This window comes from Daucus carota, chromosome 7 (genome assembly GCF_001625215.2).
Source record: "Daucus carota subsp. sativus chromosome 7, DH1 v3.0, whole genome shotgun sequence".
Taxonomy (NCBI): Eukaryota; Viridiplantae; Streptophyta; class Magnoliopsida; order Apiales; family Apiaceae; genus Daucus; species Daucus carota.
This window is the reverse complement of record NC_030387.2, coordinates 36,585,025-36,605,579: the sequence shown is the minus strand read 5'-3', so window position 1 is coordinate 36,605,579 and position 20,555 is coordinate 36,585,025. Positions and strand designations below refer to the sequence as shown.

General features: G+C 35.8%; 3 protein-coding genes across 4 annotated transcripts; all 3 read left to right on the top strand.

Moving 5' to 3' along the window:
• Nucleotides 1–3,987: 3,987 nt before the first annotated feature.
• LOC108193182 (uncharacterized) lies at nucleotides 3,988–7,729 on the top strand. The gene is made up of 2 exons (XM_017359733.2): nucleotides 3,988–4,832; nucleotides 6,944–7,729. Exons 1-2 carry the CDS (start codon nucleotides 4,084–4,086, stop codon nucleotides 7,596–7,598), a joined length of 1,404 nt encoding a protein of 467 aa, XP_017215222.1. The 5' UTR covers nucleotides 3,988–4,083; the 3' UTR covers nucleotides 7,599–7,729.
• An 888-nt stretch (nucleotides 7,730–8,617) lies between these two features.
• Nucleotides 8,618–11,049, top strand: LOC108195581 (uncharacterized). The gene is made up of 3 exons (XM_017362558.2): nucleotides 8,618–9,207; nucleotides 9,540–9,664; nucleotides 10,664–11,049. The coding sequence occupies exons 1-3, from the start codon at nucleotides 8,958–8,960 to the stop codon at nucleotides 10,799–10,801; spliced, it is 513 nt and encodes a 170-aa protein (XP_017218047.1). The 5' UTR covers nucleotides 8,618–8,957; the 3' UTR covers nucleotides 10,802–11,049.
• A 3,347-nt stretch (nucleotides 11,050–14,396) lies between these two features.
• On the top strand, nucleotides 14,397–20,272 carry LOC108193315 (uncharacterized). 2 transcript variants are annotated; one of them, XR_010285769.1, is made up of 10 exons: nucleotides 14,397–14,619; nucleotides 15,002–15,218; nucleotides 15,678–15,835; nucleotides 15,925–16,070; nucleotides 16,315–16,377; nucleotides 16,466–16,558; nucleotides 18,763–18,924; nucleotides 19,150–19,385; nucleotides 19,470–19,580; nucleotides 19,774–19,915. XR_010285769.1 is itself a non-coding variant. In XM_017359919.2 (10 exons), exons 1-10 carry the CDS (start codon nucleotides 14,532–14,534, stop codon nucleotides 20,022–20,024), a joined length of 1,491 nt encoding a protein of 496 aa, XP_017215408.1. In that variant the 5' UTR covers nucleotides 14,397–14,531; the 3' UTR covers nucleotides 20,025–20,272. The 2 variants fall into 2 exon arrangements, 1 of the variants encoding a protein (XP_017215408.1); XM_017359919.2 differs by having other exon boundaries at nucleotides 19,504–19,580; nucleotides 19,774–20,272.
• The last annotated feature ends 283 nt before the right edge of the window (nucleotides 20,273–20,555 follow it).

Here is a 20,555-nt window from a genome sequence, read left to right as displayed (position 1 = left end):
TACTGCTTCTTCCTGTTTTGATCTTGTGCACTGTGACTTGTGGGGTCCTTATAAAACCCCAACATACACTGGATGTAAATATTTCCTGACTCTTGTTGATGATTTCACTAGAGCCATCTGGACTATCCTCATTCCCACCAAACAACATGCTATTCAATCTCTGAAAGATTTTTATTCTTATGTTCTCACACAATTTAATTGCAAAATTAAATGTGTAAGGTCTGACAATGGGGGGGAATTTGTCAACAATGATTTGTCTTCTTTTTTCTCTGAATTTGGAATAATTCACCAAACTTCTTGTCCAGCTACTCCCCAACAAAATGGGAGAGCAGAGAGAAAACACAGAAACCTTCTTGAGATGACAAGGGCACTAAAATTGCAGAGTGGTCTTCATGTTACTTTTTGGGGAGATTGTTTGTTAACCTCAACCTATCTCATAAACAGACTGCCTAGTACTGTGTTAGGCTATGTCAGTCCTTATGAAAAACTATTCAACAAACCCCCTTCTTATGAACATTTCAGAGTTTTTGGTTGTTTAGCATATGTCACACAACACCTTCCAGATAAACTGGCTCCAAGAGCTGTTAAGACAGTTTTTCTTGGTTATTGTCCTTACCAGAAAGGTTATAAACTGTATGACCCTATTCAGAAGTCTTTTCATGTCTCCAGACATGTCACTTTTGATGAAACAGTGTTTCCTTTTCACAACAACAGTATTTTGAGGGATAGTACTGTTCCTTCATCTGTCTTGCCAAATGATTCTGATGATGATGAGATTTTTAGTTTCACTCACACATCACCTACAGTTGATGCTCCTCCTAATTCTCCTGTTACTGAGCATCATACAGAAGTTCCACCTTCTGATAATCAACATGATTCTTCTTCTGATAATCAACATGATTCCTCTTCTGATGATGAACATGTTAATTTGGATCCTGTTCCCACAACTAGAGTTTCTCTAAGACATAAAATCCAACCTTCTTGGATGAAAGATTATCAAGTCTCTACTGCCTTTGGAAGTCCTCCTTGTGTTCAAGCCAATTCTGTCCTTTTACACTGTCCTATTGATGTTAATAAATACAATTTTCATCATTATTCTCCACCTTCTCCTGTGTTCTATGCTTGTGCTGTAAATTCTTCTCAAGTAGTTAAGGAGCCTACTTCTTATGCTCAAGCAATTAAAGATCCTAGGTGGGTGGAAGCCATGTCAAAAGAAATGAAAGCTTTAGAATCTAATAATACTTGGACTGTTATGCCTTTACCTCCAGGAAAGAAAGTTGTTGGGTGCAGGTGGGTTTTTAAAGTCAAGTATAATTCTGATGGTTCTTTAGATAAATTCAAAGCTAGGCTTGTAGCAAAGGGGTACACTCAAACTATTGGGGAGGATTACCACAACACTTTTGCTCCAGTAGCAAAAATGTCCACTGTTAGAGTTGTTTTATCCCTTGCTGCCTCAAAATCTTGGGATGTCCACCAGCTAGACATCAATAATGCCTTTTTACATGGGGACTTACATGAGGAAGTCTACATGGAATTGCCTCCAGGTCACCCTCTTCATGGTCTTGCTGTTTGCAAACTCAAAAAGAGTATATATGGTCTTAAGCAGGCTGCCAGAGAGTGGTTTGACAAACTTGGTATTACTTTAATTGACCTTGGTTTCACTCAGGCCAAAGCAGATTATTCAATGTTTGTTCTGCATACTTCTTCATCCTTTGTTGTGGTGTTGGTCTATGTTGATGATATTTTGATAACTGGAACAGATTCTCAGTTCATTTCTCATGTTAAGATTGTTCTTGACAAAGCTTTCACAATTAAGGACTTAGGACATGTTAAGTACTATCTTGGTCTAGAAATTTCCAGAACAGTTGAAGGCATTTATATGCATCAGCACAAGTTCATACATGATATGTTAGTTGAGGCAGGCTTACAAGACAGCAAACCCCTTTCTTTGCCTGTGGATAACACTGTTAAACTCTCCTTGCATGAGGGTTCTCTTCTAGATGACCCTTCCTTATACAGGAAGTTTGTTGGGAAGCTACTGTATTTGACAGTATCCAGGCCTGATATTGCCTATATAGTCAATCATCTTAGTCAATTCATTCAGGCTCCTAAGGCTCCTCATCTCATTGCAGTGCAAAGAGTCTTAAGATACTTAAAGGGCACTCCTTATCAAGGATTGTTTTTCCCTGTGTCTTCATCATTGCAGTTGCATGCTTATTGTGACAGTGATTGGGGTTCTTGTTTTGACACTGGTAGAAGTATTAGTGGTTTTTGTCTGCTTCTTGGTTCATCTCTTGTTAGCTGGCAATCTAAGAAACAGCAAGTTGTCTCTAAGTCTACTGCAGAAGCAGAATTACGTGCTATTGCTGATACTTCTTGTGATTTGTCTTGGATGCATCTCCTGTTATCTGAATTACATGTTCCCCAGTCATTACCTACAGTGATCTACAGTGACAGTCAAGCTGCTATAGATATTGCAGCTGATCTTGTTTTTCATCCTAAAACTAAACATTTTGCTCTTGACTGCCATTTTGTTAGGGAACAAGTTCAACGGCAGCTGATTCATCCCACTTATGTTCCAACTTCTCAGCAATTGGCAGACATTCTAACAAAAGGCTTGTGCAGGAATAGTCACTGGAGGATTTTAAGCAGATTGAATGTGATTTCTCCCATGTCAATCTGAGGGAGGGCTATTGTGGATATTACTGTTTTACTGTTTTAGTCAAACATTCTAGCTGAGTATATAAATACTCAAGTGATGTAACAAACTGTTCAATTCTGTTATTCCATCATACACTACTTCTCTCTCTAAACTCTTTCTCTCACATTAAGCTCAGTATGTAAAACATGGAGGTTCGTTAATGGAGTTGATCTTTTGTGCTTAGTTTACTGGTTGCTGTGCTGTGTTCTATAGACTATCTCGCTCAATTGTACAATCTTGATACCTTTGTCACCCTATTTATATTTATTCATTGTAATAGCAGATGCTTTTCTTGTATGCTAAATAAAAAAGTGCAGGAAAAGAAATTGCAGGGGATCAGGGCAAGTCGAAATAGGCCAGCAATCTCACATCTATTTGCAGGGGATCAGGGCAAGTCGAAATAGGCTGGAATCATGATTTGATCATGGAACACTTCTGTGAGCGGAATGTTAAATGTATGCTTGCGATTTCATTCAGCTGGTGAAATCAACCGACAGTCTACATGGTCTTTGGCAAAAGATAAGAATTTATTCTGTTAAAACAGTTTAATTTGGTTTTGAACAGACCATCCTGAAATCTCTCCTTATGGATGCTCTTTCTCTTAACTAATGCTAGCTCGTTTTGTTCTCAGAAAAATTATTCAAGCATTCGGGTGTTAAAATTGTGAGAATATAAGAGAAATGCCAAAGTTTAAATTCCATATTTAACTGCCTTCTGCTATCGTAATGTTTGCCTTAAATCCCTTGCCCCTAGAACAAATATATAAAATAGGAAAGTTAAATATCCAAAAATTATTTTCTAATTTTTTTTCCAAATTCTAATTGATAATATTTGATCGGTTCACCACATTAATAATAATAATCTACTTACATTAATAATAATAGGATACTTATAAATCACTCACAAATCCGAAGGGATCCAGCACCCAACTACCGACTGCTCTCGGAATTACGTTATCGGAGCCGAACCAGGAATGGGAGGTTGAGTGCTTGCGGGGCGAAACTGCCCGACCTCAAATTAAAATTATTGATGTTGAATACATAATATTATCATGTAAAATTATTATTAATTATTTACTTTTCTCATTCTTGTACCAATTTATAGCAAAGAAACAGAAGTAATTATAAAAAAAGTTGATCAGAATAGTTAAAAAAATATTTTTACATGGCAAGTCAATTTATATTGCAATAATTATAAATTTTCATAAATAAATAAATAAATGAACCTATTTTTCTTGAAAAAGTAATGAAAAAATGGGGCAGCACGTATAAAAGGGGTAGTGTACACATCAAAAGACGAAAACCCCAAATTAGTGAAACCCTAGACCCTTCTTAAACCCTAACCCCTCTTCTTCTTTGTCGAATTTCACACTATACTCACCAATGGCGGAGCTAAAGCTTTCAGAGTCACGTGACTTGACCCGAATAGAACGCATTGGGGCCCACTCTCACATCCGCGGCCTCGGCCTCGACTCCGCCCTCGAGCCCCGCGTTGTCTCCGAAGGCATGGTGGGCCAGACCTCCGCCCGTAAAGCCGCCGGCGTTATCGTTCAGATGGTCAAAGACGGCAAGATCGCCGGCAGGGCTGTCCTCCTCGCCGGCCAACCTGGTACTGGAAAAACCGCCATTGCTATGGGAATGGCCAAGTCAATTGGCCTCGAAACCCCTTTCGCGATGTTAGCGGGTAGCGAGCTTTTCTCTCTCGAGATGTCGAAGACTGAAGCGCTTATGCAAGCCTTTCGGAAGGCGATTGGGGTGAGAATTAAGGAGGATTCGGAGGTTATTGAAGGGGAGGTTGTGGAGATTCAGATTGATAGGCCTGCGGTTGCTGGAGTCGCGGCGAAGACGGGGAAAATGACGCTCAAGACTACGGAGATGGAGACGGTTTATGACTTGGGGGCTAAGATGATTGAGGCCTTGTCCAAGGAGAAGGTGCAGAGTGGGGATGTTATTGCTATTGATAAGGCGTCGGGGAAGATTACAAAGCTAGGGAGGTCGTTCTCGAGGTCGAGGGATTATGATGCCATGGGACCACAAACCAAGTTTGTTCAATGTCCTGATGGAGAGTTGCAGAAGCGGAAGGAGGTTGTGCATTGTGTCACGCTTCACGAGATTGATGTTATCAACAGCAGGTAGTTTCCTTTGCTTATTAATTGTGTTTTTGGTTAGTGAGTTATTATGCTGTATTTTTAGTGTCTTGATTCAAAGTTGAAGAGTCTACATTAGATGAGACAAACTGAAAGGCAGACGAGAAAAATTATCTAAATAAAACATGACTTGCTTAACTTCAAGATAGAAGCTCATCAATAACAAATTTGTGAAAGAAGTAATAGGTTCTGCTTCTTTGGAGAACAATATGCTATATTGAGGCCTTTTTTTCGTTTCCCTTTATTGTGCCTGTCATCCTTGTTTCCATCCTTATTATTTGATCATATAATAATAACTATATCTAACTATTTAGCTTCTCATTCTTATATACATACATTTCTGGAAAGAATTGGCAATCTCTGTTGGAAGGGTGCAATGACTTATTTATAGTCTTGCTCACTATATTTTAGGTTGAAAGGAACCCTATGCTGATAGAATCCTGGCCAAGCCTTTGTTAGTCAAGTTTTTCAATTTGCACCTTATCAAATACGATCATTGTAACTTGCCAAAGGAATAATTTTTGCTGGTTTTTGGCAAATTAAATCAACATCTACATCAAGAAAACTACAGTGACCTAAAAATCACATAATCGAGCAATTGAGAAACACCTGCAGAGTAATATTATCAATGTTATCAAGCAGTCGATATACTTGATCAAAAAAAACTTCCATAAAAAACATAGAATATTTGATGAAAATGTTGTTGTACAGCTTGTAAACTTTTTGGATAAGATCTCTCATCGAGCAAGTCTTACCTGTTTGTTGGAGTGTTTTTTAGGTCAATAATGTAGCTGTTCCTTGTGGATTTGAGTTCTACCTGCTAAAAAGTTTCACTCTCGAACTTTAATTTCTTGGAAGATGTACGCCACTGGCACGCTTTAATGTGGGAATCAGTAAGGTTAAACAACAGAGGAGTCGGAATATGATCCAGGGTCGGTTTTGCATCTTATAGAAATCTTTTTAAATGAAGTATAAGATTGCCTTTAATAAGAAAATTTGTTGGCAAGACTATGAAACTAGACAAAGCCGAGTATTGCACTTCTGCGTGGCATATAGCTCTTCTTTTCCGAGAATAGTATTCATTATCAGATTATGTACAGATGGATGGGGGAACCATTGGTGTTAACTTTTGAGGATTTGACATTATGTGATGTCTGTTAAAAAATCTTTGTATAAAACAATAAGGATGACACAAATGGAGGAATATCATAACTAAACTTATTGCACGGTATCTGTTCTTCTTTGAAGAATTTATTAATTATGAAGCTGTATAATTTTCATGTTTTATGTCGTGTACCTTTCGTCTTTCCTAATTTAGTTTCTCTACTTGTGTTCCCCTAGTACTTAGTTGTCACTGTCTCTCTGTATTTGAGTTCACCACATCAGATATTGCTGTACAGGTTGAATTGTTTGTTTGGTTTATTATAAAACAAATCCGGCTCAGCTGGAGGACTTTACTTCTTAATTTTATTATTATTACCCAACTTCCATGGGTTATGGTTAAAATTTTGAGGATGTTGCATGGTTCGATATCATATTGTGCACTTAAATTGCATCTTATGAGGGTTGAGTGCATGTTTTAATCAGTTATAATGTTATATTGTTAATGTCATGTCTTCAGGTCTACATTAGCAAATATTGTTATACGAAGGATTTGTTATGCAAAACCAGTTGCAGCAATTTTTTTTTATATGGTTATAGCACTATGTAATGTAGAGTTATTTTTCAGTCTATAATGTTAGGAGTTGTCAGATGTGGTTTATATCATATGTTTATGAGCCGTATGTTTGCTTTACCAATCCCAGAGCTAGTTGCAAGTGATGTTTGTTTACTGTGTTACATCAATGTGCTTCACAGTTACATGAATATATATAGTTATTTACTTGGGGGTGAATACTACACAGAATTTTTTTTGTTCATGATTAATCGTGCTTGCGAATGTCTCGAAATCGAAAATTTGGAATTTTGTAGATTTACTATATCAAATGAAATAAATAAAGTAGATTGTCGATGCAATTAATCTCAATTTTTTTTACAAGCAAGTCTTTATTGGAAAGGTTTGAGTGGTTTAAACTGTAAACATCTTTCAATTTCAGAACACAGGGATTTCTTGCTCTTTTCACTGGTGATACTGGTGAGATCCGGGCTGAAGTCAGGGAACAAATTGACACAAAGGTTGCAGAGTGGAGAGAAGAAGGAAAAGCAGAGATAGTACCAGGTGTTCTTTTCATTGACGAGGTGCACATGCTTGATATAGAGTGCTTTTCATTCTTGAATCGTGCTTTAGAGAATGACATGGCACCTATATTGATTGTTGCTACTAATAGAGGGATCACTACGATCCGAGGCACAAGCTACAAGTCCCCTCATGGTATTCCAATTGATTTCCTTGATCGCTTGCTCATAATCTCTACACAGCCATATACAGAAGAAGACATACGCAAAATATTGGATATAAGAATCCAAGAGGAAGAGGTGGAAATGTCTGAAGAAGCAAAGACTTTGTTGACGAAAATTGGTGTCAGCGCCTCCCTGCGATATGCCATCCACCTCATCACTTCTGCTGCATTGGCTTGCCAGAAGCGAAAGGGGAAGATTGTCGAAATGGAGGATGTTAGTAGAGTTTACAATCTATTTATGGATGTCAAGAGATCAACTCAGTACCTGATGGAGTATCAGAGTGAATACATGTTCAGCGAATTGCAAACAAGCGCAGCCGATGATGACGAAGCCATTGCTATGAGTTCTTGAATATATGTTGTTCATTGCTTAATTATCCTACTTTGTTTAGGTTAAATATTTTACTGTGCCTTTATCTGTAAAAGCTTGGATAATTAAAGATTGATTTCTCTAATTTGGTATGCAGAATTTAGATTTTAGCTTGCGATCTCCTCAGTTATTTCATTGCACTGGAAATTTTGAAAATGAACCAGAGATTTCTTGGTATGTTTCTTCTGCTTGTCCAGGGTCCGAAACTTGTTAAAACCAACATGGTCTTGTGAGTGTTCAATTTTTTTTATTTATTTATTTTTTTTTTTTATATTTGAGAAGGTATATATTCAAACTGAACTGGTGATTCTAGGGGTGAGTAGGAAAAACCGAAATCGAGAAAAAACCCTAAAAAACCCGAAAAACCACACCGTAAAAAATAAAACCGAAAATAACCGAAATAAAAAATCGAAATTAATGGTGCGGTTTTATTTTTGGTTTTATGCTAAAACCGCACCAAAATTAACCGAACCGATATATATATATATATATATATATATATATATATATATATATATATATATATATATATATATTAATTGGTGTGGTTACGGTTAATGATAATTAACTGAACCGGACTGCATTCAACGGTTCGGTAACAGTTAATGAACCGCACCATGCACATCATCGTGATTCTACTGATGATGAAGGGCTCTTTAGGCCGTATAAGTTTACATTTCACTTTATATTATATTATATTATAAAATAATGGATGTAGTTAAATTTTATATTATAAATTTTTTCAGACATCTTAAAATAAATTGTATAAAAATGAATGAGATCGAATATTAAGATTAGCACCTGAAGGTCCTGAGCCACTGGACCCTCTCAATCATCCAAAAGACACAAGTCCTTAACCAGTGGACCATCTGAAATCATTTATCAATGCAAGCCCATACATGGCAGTCCCTTTTGCCAACACACACTTATCAAACCCTACACTTCACTCCATTCCACTCTTTTTTCAGAAAATCTATTTATGTAGTACTACAGTTGTCCTTGTCACACACGAAAGCTCACTCAATCCCATCTTTTTAAATCATTTCCCCCCTCCCTTTATTATTGTACTTGTACTATTCTTTCTTAAATGCCTTAACTCAACTCCTCTGAACAACTCACCTCGATCTTGGTTATAATCTTGTATAACCATCACTCAGACTACTCCTACTTGCAAGCCAAAACCTACCATTTATTCAACTGCACCATCACTAATTCCCCTGCATTCTTGAATCTTGATAGATTCATTTGATCACCCTCTTTCTCACCCTCATTTCTTCTTCTTTATCTTGGTTACTACTAGTTTATATCTCTCTCATTTCTTAGTGTGTGGTGAAGAGAACAATGGGGAACTGTCAGGCGGCAGAAGCGGCTGCGGTGGTGATTCAGCACCCGAACAACAAGGTGCAGAGGATTTACTCCTCTGTTTCTGCTCATCAGGTCATGTCTTCGAATCCTGGCCATTATGTCGCCTTGGTTATGAGTTCATCCACCGTGTTCACGGAGAATGGCACGCCTGTAAAGCAGCTCAAGATTCTCCGTCCACACGATACATTGCTAATCGGAAAAGTTTATCGCCTCGTAAGCTTCCAAGGTATATACTATAATTATTCGGATTTTCTAATATGTGTCCATGTGTACACACTAACAATCACTTTTTGATAGATGACATATATTTATTGGCTCTTTTTGATAGATGACTTATTTTTATTGGTTCCAATTTCATTAATAATAATGACTTCTTGCATGCACAAAAATCATCATCAATCAAATCTTCCACCTAAGTAAAAAGTACTAGTTGTTAGTACGTGTCCATCAGCACACACTAGAAAAACCAGGATTTGGTATAACGTAGGTTACATTCTCAGCTGGCCTTCAAATTTAATCTGTGATAATAAATAATTTATTCAACTATGTGTTGTTCAGATGTATTTAAAGAGCTGGCATCGAAAAAGTGTGTTAAGCTGGAGAAGCTCTTGAAGGAAAGAGGAATGGAGCTCTTGAGAAAAGGCTTGCTGCCTCCCACTACCAGTAATGACACTTCACTTAAGGTACTGCAGTAATACTTAATCTATTGCCACTCATGTGTTAATTACTTAATTCATAAAATTAGCTAGCCATGTGTTAATTAATCATCTTAAGCTGCTTGACACTGTGCTGATTCAATGCCTGATTCATCATAAATCAACTTGGAGTCTGAGCATGCCAGAGGGATACCAGTTAAATATTCGCTTTAATATCTGTCAGTTTTTAATTGCTAAGCATCTTTTCGATACCAAATCTGAGTTTAGAGCTAAGATAAGAGTGCTTTTCCACGGCATATGTTTCTACTTCGGGAGCTTAATCATGGTTCTCCTTAGTTTTTAATTAGCCTTTTGGATTACTGATCTAGATTAACATCGAGATGTGTTATAAAATCAATGCCTCAGCCTGGTTGTGTACAGGAACACAGGATCAGTGGGGCTGAATAGTGCTTCTCATGTTGGCATTCACAGGATATTCTGTTAAAACAAACCTTCGGTACTTTGATTAGTTTGTTTAGATAGGAGAGGAATTAGTTTAACCTCCTCACAAAACATACAAAGCACAATTTTATTTTCTTTTTTGACATCCAAGACTAGAGAGAGAATGAGTCTTGTTTGGATGATAGATGTGAATGAGAATCGGAAATGAGAATGAGTATCCCAAGAGGTGTGGAAGGATTGATTTACCCGTTCAGTGGGAAATTCTCATTCCATACCAATTAATCTAAATACCAACACATAAGTTTGAGGTTCCAATTCCCATTACCGGACTCATTAACCATTAACCAAACTTTCCTTGTGTCGCCACAAAAATCGACTTATCTGTTCATTTTACTAACAAATAGATAAACAGGACATGGCGACATGCCGATAAGTTAAGTCTCCTGAAATCAACATACAATGCAAGCCTGCTCAACAAATCTAGAAGATCAACAATAGATCCCATCTAAAGAACTTAAAAACATGTATTGTGTTATAAAATGACACGAACAAGCATTTTTAATAGCCATTGTGGATTTTGTTCAGAAAGCTGAAGAGAAGCAAGGTGGGGGAACAGGAAGCAAGAGGAGAGTGATAAATGGAAGGAATCATCAGGGTAATGGCACAGGACAGTGGAAGCCAGCCTTACAGAGCATTGCAGAGCTTGGAGTTTCAAGCGCTTGAAACCATGTCCTATCATTATTATTATCTCACACTTTTAAGTTCTTACATAACTGACTCAATGTAAACACTCGTGTTCACTACTTCCTATGCACTCTTCCTTGGGACCCTAAATGTGTGAACATGGATCTTGGAATCTACTGCCGGAAAATAACTTCTTTACTGCATGAATGTATGAGAAAAAGAGCATCTCCGACATCAATAGTTGATTTGCTTGCCCGTATGAATTGATATGCGTTTTTATTATTCCATTGGTTTTTTAATATCTGCTTTTTAACTTTTTAACACATTTTAATGTTTTGACCACATTATCAAAAATGTTATTTTTAGATAAAACTTTTTGTGAATAAGTAATATTGATGCAAATATCTTTTTAAAAAAAGAAAATTTTGAATTATATAATCACAACAGTTTAATATATGTGTCAAAAAAATTGAAACATATATACTTGATATCGGATGAAATATCAATCAATAATAATAAATTTAAAAAACACGTGATTTCCGAAAGAACTAGCTATAATACTATGCCAAACAAAACAAACAAGGCAAGAAGAATGCTCGATGCTTGCTCTGTCAAAACCACGATGAAAGCCACGCTCACCTATTCTGCCAGTGGCGGAGCCGGACAAAATATTCAAAGGGGGCATTTTTAATTTTTCGATTATTCTCAAATTATGTTATTTAATTAGTTTTACAAATTCGAACAGCAACTACTATAAACTGGAACAAACAGACCTGGTTAAACATCCTACCCTTCAAATCTTATTTAAAAACCAACCTGCTACCACAACTGATTTAGACATACAAATCCTAGAGGAGCATGGCCATGCTGAAACTACTGCTAGAACTGAAATAGACTGAAGCTGAGATGATTTCATGGAGAGATTTAGTAATTTATCCGAGACACAAATGACAAAACATACGAGTATGACTGAAGCTGAGATGATTTCATGGAGAGATTTAGTAATTTATCCGAGACACAAATGACAAAACATACGAGTATTATTAATATGAGGGGCTACAAAAGGAAACCTGTGGGGGCACGTGTCCCCCTAGGTCCTAGTGTGGCACCGCCCCTGTTAATTCTACTACTGCCCTTTCTCAAGGCCAATTCTGGATTCTTGCTCCATTCCTGTTAGTTCTAATTGGGAGGATTTTTACAACGGTCGCTGTTTTTTTAACTCAAGTTGATTCCACAAGATTTAAGGTGGCCTCCTTGTTTATCTCAGCTGCTTTCTTTCACATTTGGGTTGAAAGGAATTTTCAAATGCACAACCCTGGAGAATTTAACTCAACAGCCTCCATTCTTCATTTAATTAAAGAAAATGTCCGTAGAAGGCTTTTTTCATGCACTGCTTTCCAGGCCAAGCTCAAGATGGATCAGTCACTCCTAAGCTTTATTTACTAGTCTACTAGATCTGTTTTGATGTTGACGTGTAATCCTTGATTTGTGATCTTTAGAGGATTATGTTGTTTAGAGTAGGCCTGTCAATGGATCGGGTTTGGATTGGATCGACCTCAATCCATATCCATATCCATTTATTTTATCGGATTCGGATTCGGATCGGATCGGGACCGGATTTTTTTTAGGCCGATCCATATCCATATCCGTTCGGATCACGGATATCGGATCGGATATCCAATCCATTTACTTACTAATATATATTTTTTAAATGGCTTTAACATTATTTAAAATGCAAATAAAACAAGTAAATAACAATGTTAAAAGTTAAATTACAAAGTCAAAAATTACATCCCAAGTCTCGAAACAAATTACAAACTAAATTAGTTATAAATAAAATTTTAAAAGATTAGCAAGCTTCCACTCCAGGACTACATTGCAGAGCACAATGTTTAGCACAAAGAGAAACCACACAAGTACCATATCCTTGTTATACCTGTTAATTCAAATAAAAATGAATTTATTATTTACATCATGATACAAGCAGTAGGTAACTTAACATAAAACCAAATAATTGTTATGGACTGGGTTTAGTCGTATGAGATTGGCCCTGTACTGTATATGTTGTAATTTGTAAATATTTATCGGAAATAAATAATTATAATATTATATAATATATATATATATATATATATATTAACCGGATCGGGTTATAAACGGATCGGATCACCCTAAATCCATATCCGGTCCATTTATAATCGGATTTTTTTAATCGGATCGAATTTCGGATCGGATATTTTTTTATCAAATCCATATCCGCTAAAATGATCCCGGATCGGATCGGGTTGGATCGGATTTTCGCTCCATTGACAGGCCTAGTTTAGAGTAGGTGTTTCCTTCCCTCAGCGGGGTATGTCTTTAGAGATGTACGGGGGTGTATTCGATTGGGATTTTAATGGATTGTTTTTAGTCTATGGATTTTAATGGATTGTATGTGATTTTGATTTTGTGCGGATTCTTGATCAAATGTCGCAGAGTTTATAGGATTTAAGCACAATGCTTCAAAATCCCATTGATTTTGGTGGGATTTCAAAAAACTTAAAATACACTGAAGAATGCCACAAAATCCACCATTTTATGAAATGAAAAAAAATCCATCAGCATTTGAATACCATCAGATTTTAATGGATTTTAAACAATCCCAATTGAATACCATCGGATTTTAAAGCATAATTTAAAATCCCAATTGAATACCACCAGATTTTGTAGCATAATTTGAAATCCCAATTGAATACCTCAAGATTTTAATGGATTTCAAACAATCCCAATCGAATACCCTCGGATTTCATGAATGCAAAAAAATGCTTTAAAATCCCAATCCAATACACCCCTCGTAATCTCTTTTTCTCTTTAATATATTTTATTTAGAAAGAAGAAGAAGAATAATTAAGAGGGGTGTATTGGATTGGGATTTTCAAGCATTTTTTTGTATTCATGAAATCCGAGGGTATTCGATTGAGATTGTTTGAAATCCATTAAAATATTGAGGTATTCAATTGGGATTTCAAATTATGCTACAAAATCTGGTGGTATTCAATTGGGATTTTAAATTATGCTTTAAAATCCGATGGTATTCAATTGGGATTGTTTAAAATCTGATGGTATTCAAATGCGGATGGATTTTTATTTATTTCATAAAATGATGGATTTTGTGGTATTTTTCAGTGTATTTTAAGTTTTTTGAAATCCTACCAAAATCAATGGGATTTTGAAGCATTGTACCTAAATCCTATCAACTCTGCCACATTTTATCAAGTATCCGCACAAAATCAAAATCCCATACAATCCATTAAAATCCATACACTAAAAACAATCCTTTAAAATCCCAATCGAATATACCCCGTAAGATTTGCTACCTTGCCGAGCAAATTGAGCAGAGAAGAAGGGGCAAGAACTGAATAAATCTAACTTTTTTTTTTTAACTCCAGACCGTTTTTTAATTCATTAAATAAATAATTTTTTTTCAGCTCAAATTTAAAAATGACTTACAGTTACAGAGATAAGACATAAAAACGGCAAACACACTGGGATCATATATAGACATATTTATTAGTAATAATATTTTAACCTTTGTTTTAAGAGAAAACACAATTTAAATTATAGACACATAACCCGGTGCATTTAGCTACGCGCTGGCTCTGGGTTTTTTTGACAGTAAAAGAGAAACGGCGCGGCCAATTGGAAGGAAAAAAATAGCAGCACAATCACACCCCTGTTTTTCGTTTTCAATTTTCTTCTTGTTCAAAGTGTTTGGAGAAAAGACAGGGCCATGGCTTCTCCACTGCTTCTCACTATCCTCCTCACCTTCTTCGTCTGCTCCCCTGTTGCCACTGCTTCTAACAGTAACTATTCATTAGGTCTCTCTCTCTCTCTCTCTCTCTCTCTCTCTCTCTCTCTCTCCCCCTCTCCCTCTCCCTCCCTCCCTCTCTCTCTCTCATTCTCTCTCTCCCTCTCCCTCTCCCTCTCTCCTTATTGTGAATTATGTTTATTATGTGTGCCCTAGCTTAATTTTCTTCCATAGTGTGCCTAAAAGTTTTTGTCTCTTAAGTCTTAACTAATTACAAACACATTTACTTCTTTATAAGCAACCATAGATTGCACTCTTTGATATAATTAATTAGCCTTGAAGTTTCGCTTAATTGAAAGTTCTTAATTTGTTTTAGTACTGTAGAGTATGATGATGATTAATGTGCGTTGCTTTAATTATGAATTATGACACACTGTATTTTGTCTTTGTAGTTGTTGATCAAATTCCATCATTGAATCTGAGTCCAAGTTTGCTGGTGGACAAATCTCCTGCTTTTAAACCCGGCACCAAACTAGCTTGTGAAAGAGTGGATATTACCGGCTTGTCGAGGCTAAAAAATATTAGAAAGTTTGCCAATTCGGTGAAGGTGAATGTGTCATATGTATTACCAAGCAGTCGTCTGCCAATTGTTCACATCTGCTTTCACAGGTGAGTTTGATTATGTAGTGTTGACAGTCTGGATTTGTTAATCAAAATCACCAAGACGTTAATGGCATTTTATACATGGATCTGCTATTAGCACTCAACAAAAGAGTTATAGGATACCTTATATGTAATGATATGTTTACAAATGTATGAATTGATTATCTTCGACTGGATAGTGCGGTTAAATCGTCTTTTTCCTTCTTTCTGTAATAGAGGCTTTTCAGTGTGTACCAATGCACTACATAATTGCAAAGATACAGTACAGATATCTATTGCAATTATACGCTCCTGTTAGTTTTTCGAATAAAAGCTGAAGCCTGAAGCTATACTTGTATTTTTATGTACCAAACTTGTTAATGTTTGTCAAAAAACACACAAGAAACTTGTGAATGTTAATCTCCTTTTCATCTATGTGTGTATTTATTTATATAGCTAGAGTACCTTATATATGTTTCTTTCCAGGAATGCATCTCTAGGAGTAGGGATGTGCCCTCAGGGTCCGTGGGGAAAATTTTCCAAGGATTCATGGTCTAGAACCATGTCACCCTTCGACCACAAGCTTCTAGATATATGTATTCCAGGATCTTCCTCAGTAGATCTGAAGGTGTCAATTGATGAAGGTCTGTGTGAAGCAACCAATAAGCCAAAAAAAATAATATATGACTTGTATTATTAGACTTATCATTCTTTACTGTGCATGGCTTTGCAGATTTTAGCTATTCTCGCATCATGTTTTTGATATGTGGGAGTGCATTAATGACAATAGCTTGGTTCGTGAGTAAGTCGCTAATTTTTTACTACAGTAGCGCAATGGCAGTAGGAGTTCTCCTTGTGATACTGATGATCCTCTTTCAGGTATTTTGATGTATTCCTTGATTTTTGCTTCATAAACATCTGTATCTTTGGATGCAAATTAGTTGCATAATAAGATATTATAAATTAAGCTCTACATGTTTTGTTTCTTTAACACATTTATAATGAACAAGCTTAATTTGAAATTTTTTATATTGTTTATGGACTTTATTGAACAAGTTTGGAATGTGGTTTCCTAATTGCTAATTGTTTTATCATATTTTAACATATATAATGATATTGACAGGGAATGAAATTACTACCAACTGGACGGAAGAATTCTCTTGCAATGTTTATCTACGCGTCTATGGTGGGTCTGTTTATTTATTATATAAACCAGCTCTATCTGTTGCAATCACTTTATGGTGTAAAACTAAAACATCCTAAATCTTTTTCAGTTAGGGTTTGGAGCTATAATATTCCGTGATGTGCCAAGACTATTGTTACATTCATTATTTGGGGAGGCGGGAATCGGTGAAGAGTACAATCCTGTATGTAAGTTCCCTATATTTTGGTGAGAGATCTGTGCTAAATTGAAAATTTTGTGTTTTAGTGCAGGTCTTGTTTGTTTCGAGAAGCAATAGTGGCATGTTTCTAATAATTGTCTTACTGATCACAATCACTTATTTGTATTCAGTATAATGTACCCATTATTTAGGCTGTGATGCATGAGCCGAGGCCATAAATGTAACAGTTATGATAAATTTTCTGTTGCTAGTCTATTCACCACTACAATATGTTTCCAAGCATGCACGTTACCACTAAATTGAACTAACAATACGCTTCCTTTCCAGCAAGGTGGATATCTTTTTCTCTGTTTTCCCTATTCAAAGATTCATGCATTTTAAGGGAGAATAATCCCCGTGCTAACCTTATTTATCTCAAATATAAGGGATTATAATCCCATAAATTCATAAGTTCATCATTGTTTTAGTTCATTTATATGGGATTATAATGTCATGCCACATGTGAGAGAAGGTATTGTATGATAATCCCGTAGAAATGAATCAAAAAAATGATCTAAATCTGATTTTATGGGATAGTAATCCTATAAATTTTGAGAAATTAAGATAATTATCCCGATTCAAGGGATTAAAATCCACCAAAACAAACATAGCCCTAATGTATAGCAGAAAGAAATGCTCCTGGGGTTTTCGTATTTCTGTATGTGGGTAATGGTCCTGACAAGTGATTGTTGGCAACAGTCCATACGGTATATTTTACCGCGGAAAGGAAAAAACCCTGCGGTGGGTGTTTAAACAACGGTTGGGCTCATGGGCCGACTACATGCACATAAAAACCCTAGTGTTAATGTCTTTCCGCTATAAAAAAAGCGGATAGTTTGCTGCAACAATCACTTGTTATTGACCCGGACCCTTTGTATGTAAGTGTATCTTTTCCTTTTTAAAATTAGTTGCATTTTTGTAACTTACAAACCACAGATATCTTTTACCCGCATCTACTAATTGTATTGTACACCGGATTTCATAATGTTGTAAAACTTCAGTAAATTTGCTTTTTGTTACCCGTGTTATGACATTTTGCTAAGCTCGCATGAGATGAGACTGCCTTGTTGAGTTGTTCAATATTTATGGAGACTAATTTGTGGCAAGAATCGGCACAAGAATAAATGTTAGTAATTGTTATTTTGCTAATTATGTTAGGACAATTATGTTTGTATTTATCTCTCTATTTCACTTTTTATTTTGTAAGGCTATATAAAGGTCGGGATCGTTAAATAATAAGAAGTATTAAACTCCATTAAACATCTATCAAATATATCACATCTTCTTGTTTATGTCTTGTTGTGCTATACCTCTCTTTTTACTTATCTATAAACAAAAGAAACCCAACTAATGGTATTAGAGCTCTCTTCATAAGGGACCTACTCTTTTGAAGAATATATCATGATCCATAAACCATAACCACAAACATATGCCATAACCATAACCACAGTCATAAGCCATAACCATAACCATATCCCATAACCATAATCCTTGTTTACATTTTAAGTCATGAAATTGATTCCATATATTATTCAAGATTTGCTCCTCGAGGACATCGGAACAAATTTAATTTGTGGTCAGTGCTTGTAAAAAGAATTTTCAATGGAAACAAAAAACCCGCTATGCGTTATAGCTTGAAGATTATAATCTTGATGTCTGAATATGACAATAAAGAAATATTGAAACAAGGAGGAGTGTTTAATTATGCTTCAATATTTATGGAGGCTGGTTTGGTGGCAAGAATCGGTACTAGAATAAATGTTAGCAATTGTTATTTTGCTAAATATGTTTGGACAATTATGTTTGCGTTTATCTCTCTATGTCAGTTTTTATTTTGTAAGGCTATATAACTGCTGTGATCCTCAAAGAAAAAGAAGTATCAAACTCCATCAAATATCTATCAAATATATCACATCTTCTTGCTTATGTCTTGTTGTGCTATACCCCTCTTTTTACTTACTATAAACCAAAAAAAAACCAACATGCCTAAAAGATAATTCACCATTTCATATTTTACCTTATACAACATTGTTTTTGCAAGACCCTAATAGTTAGTACGTCTTTTATTGAAGTTTAATCTCAAGTATTGTCCGTTGCTTTGTCTTAATGGAAAAGTATTTTTGTATCATGTTTATTTCTAGGAAATTTAATTGCTGCTTTGGCTTACTGACGAGCTCTGTGTGATGCAGTTAATTATATTTATACTGCTTTTCCTTATACTGTTTGGAGCTTGGCTGGGCTTTTGGGCGGTTCGCAAACTTGTTCTTGCAGATGATGGGTCAATTGACAAGGGTGTAGCAAATTTTGTTGCCTGGTCCATCTGGATTCTTGGTGCTGTCATGGTTTTGCAGGTTTATTTTTCTTCTCATTTTCCCAGTTCAAAATTCTTAGGCAGTTCTTAATGCTCATATTGTTGCCTTGTGCTTTCTAGTTTGTTTTTGTTATTTTTTCAGGAGTTCGTTAAATTTTTTGCACCTTTAAACTTATATTAAGTGCATGATGGTTTCTTTTCATTAGATTTTGCATGTCATATACAAATAACTGTCTGTGAATTTGATATGTTTTTCTTTGTTTAGAGTTCTGTGGATCCTCTACTGTCAGCTGTGAATTTAGTTTCTGGAATATTGGTTTCGATCGTCCTGAGGAATACCAACCTATATATGATACTGCTCCACTTGTATGAGTCTGCTCTAGAAGTAATGCTCCAATTGTACGCTTCTGTTTCGGAATCACTGTTTTACTTGTACGAGTCTGCTCTAGAATTACTGCTCCGCTTCTACGAGTTTGCCCTAGATATACCTATTTACTTCAGGTAAGGAAGTTTATTCTGTCGTGGCTTTTGAAGTCATAAATAGCATTCTCATCTTCAGTTATTATACCCATTGTTTGGATGAAGGAAGTTACAATGTACATATGGAAACCGTGTGCAGAAACTTTTTTAGAAAAGGCGGGAGCAGACACAGAAGATCTCGGAATCCAGAAGCAATATCATTTAGAGACGCTTACCGTGAGTACAGTAATCAGAGGCCTAAATTAATAGAGCACCTTTTCCCTCAATGCAAATCCTTTCACTTTAACTTGTTTGCTTGCTGCTTTATTATGTTTGAAAATTTGTCGTTTTGATGTTCTTTTAGATATGTTTAGTAGGTATAAGCTATATTCATGACCTGCCTTTTTCACTTGTGCTGCCAAATCCTCAGGACCTACCGTGGAACAATCAATTTCAGATTCTGATCCATTTTACTCTACTTTCCATACTACACCTGAAAGAAGAAAATTTTCGAAGGAGGAATGGGAGAAGTTCACGAGAGAAACAACAAAAACTGCCTTGGAAGGGCTGGTTTCTTCTCCAGATTTTAGCAGATGGGCTGTTGCTCACGCCGACAGAATCACTTTGACCCCTACCAAGGATTCTGCTAAACAACCAAGAAGACGGCTTCCTTGGTTTTAAGTGTGTAATTATTTCCGGCATGTACACTTCTAGTTATGGTATTCTAACCTTGACGTGAAGGGCTGACCTACAGAATTAACCTAATATTTATTTTGTTAGTACACTCTACATATAAGAGCAGTGTTGCAGGAGTTTGTTAATAGTATATATTAGCTTGTAAAAACTCTTGTCCTTCCATAGCTGGAACTTGTTTGTACAATGCTAAATTATGGGACTCCAAATTCAGATGCGCCTTTAACATGTACTCATTCCAAAACTTATATTTTACCTTTTACTTCTAAGAACTTATAAGTTATTATAACTTTAATTAAATTTCCACTTCTTAATTTCTTTAAACAATGTCTGTGTTTTGTACATATTATTTGTTATATATCACATATACTAATCTATAAGACATATAAATTTATTTATAAAAAACAAAATTGAGTAAACAATTAGAATTTATTTATAAAATATAGTCCTTCAACCTAAATAATAATAAAAATTTTACATATTAAAGGCGTGACAAAATATTAAAAAGGACAATAAATA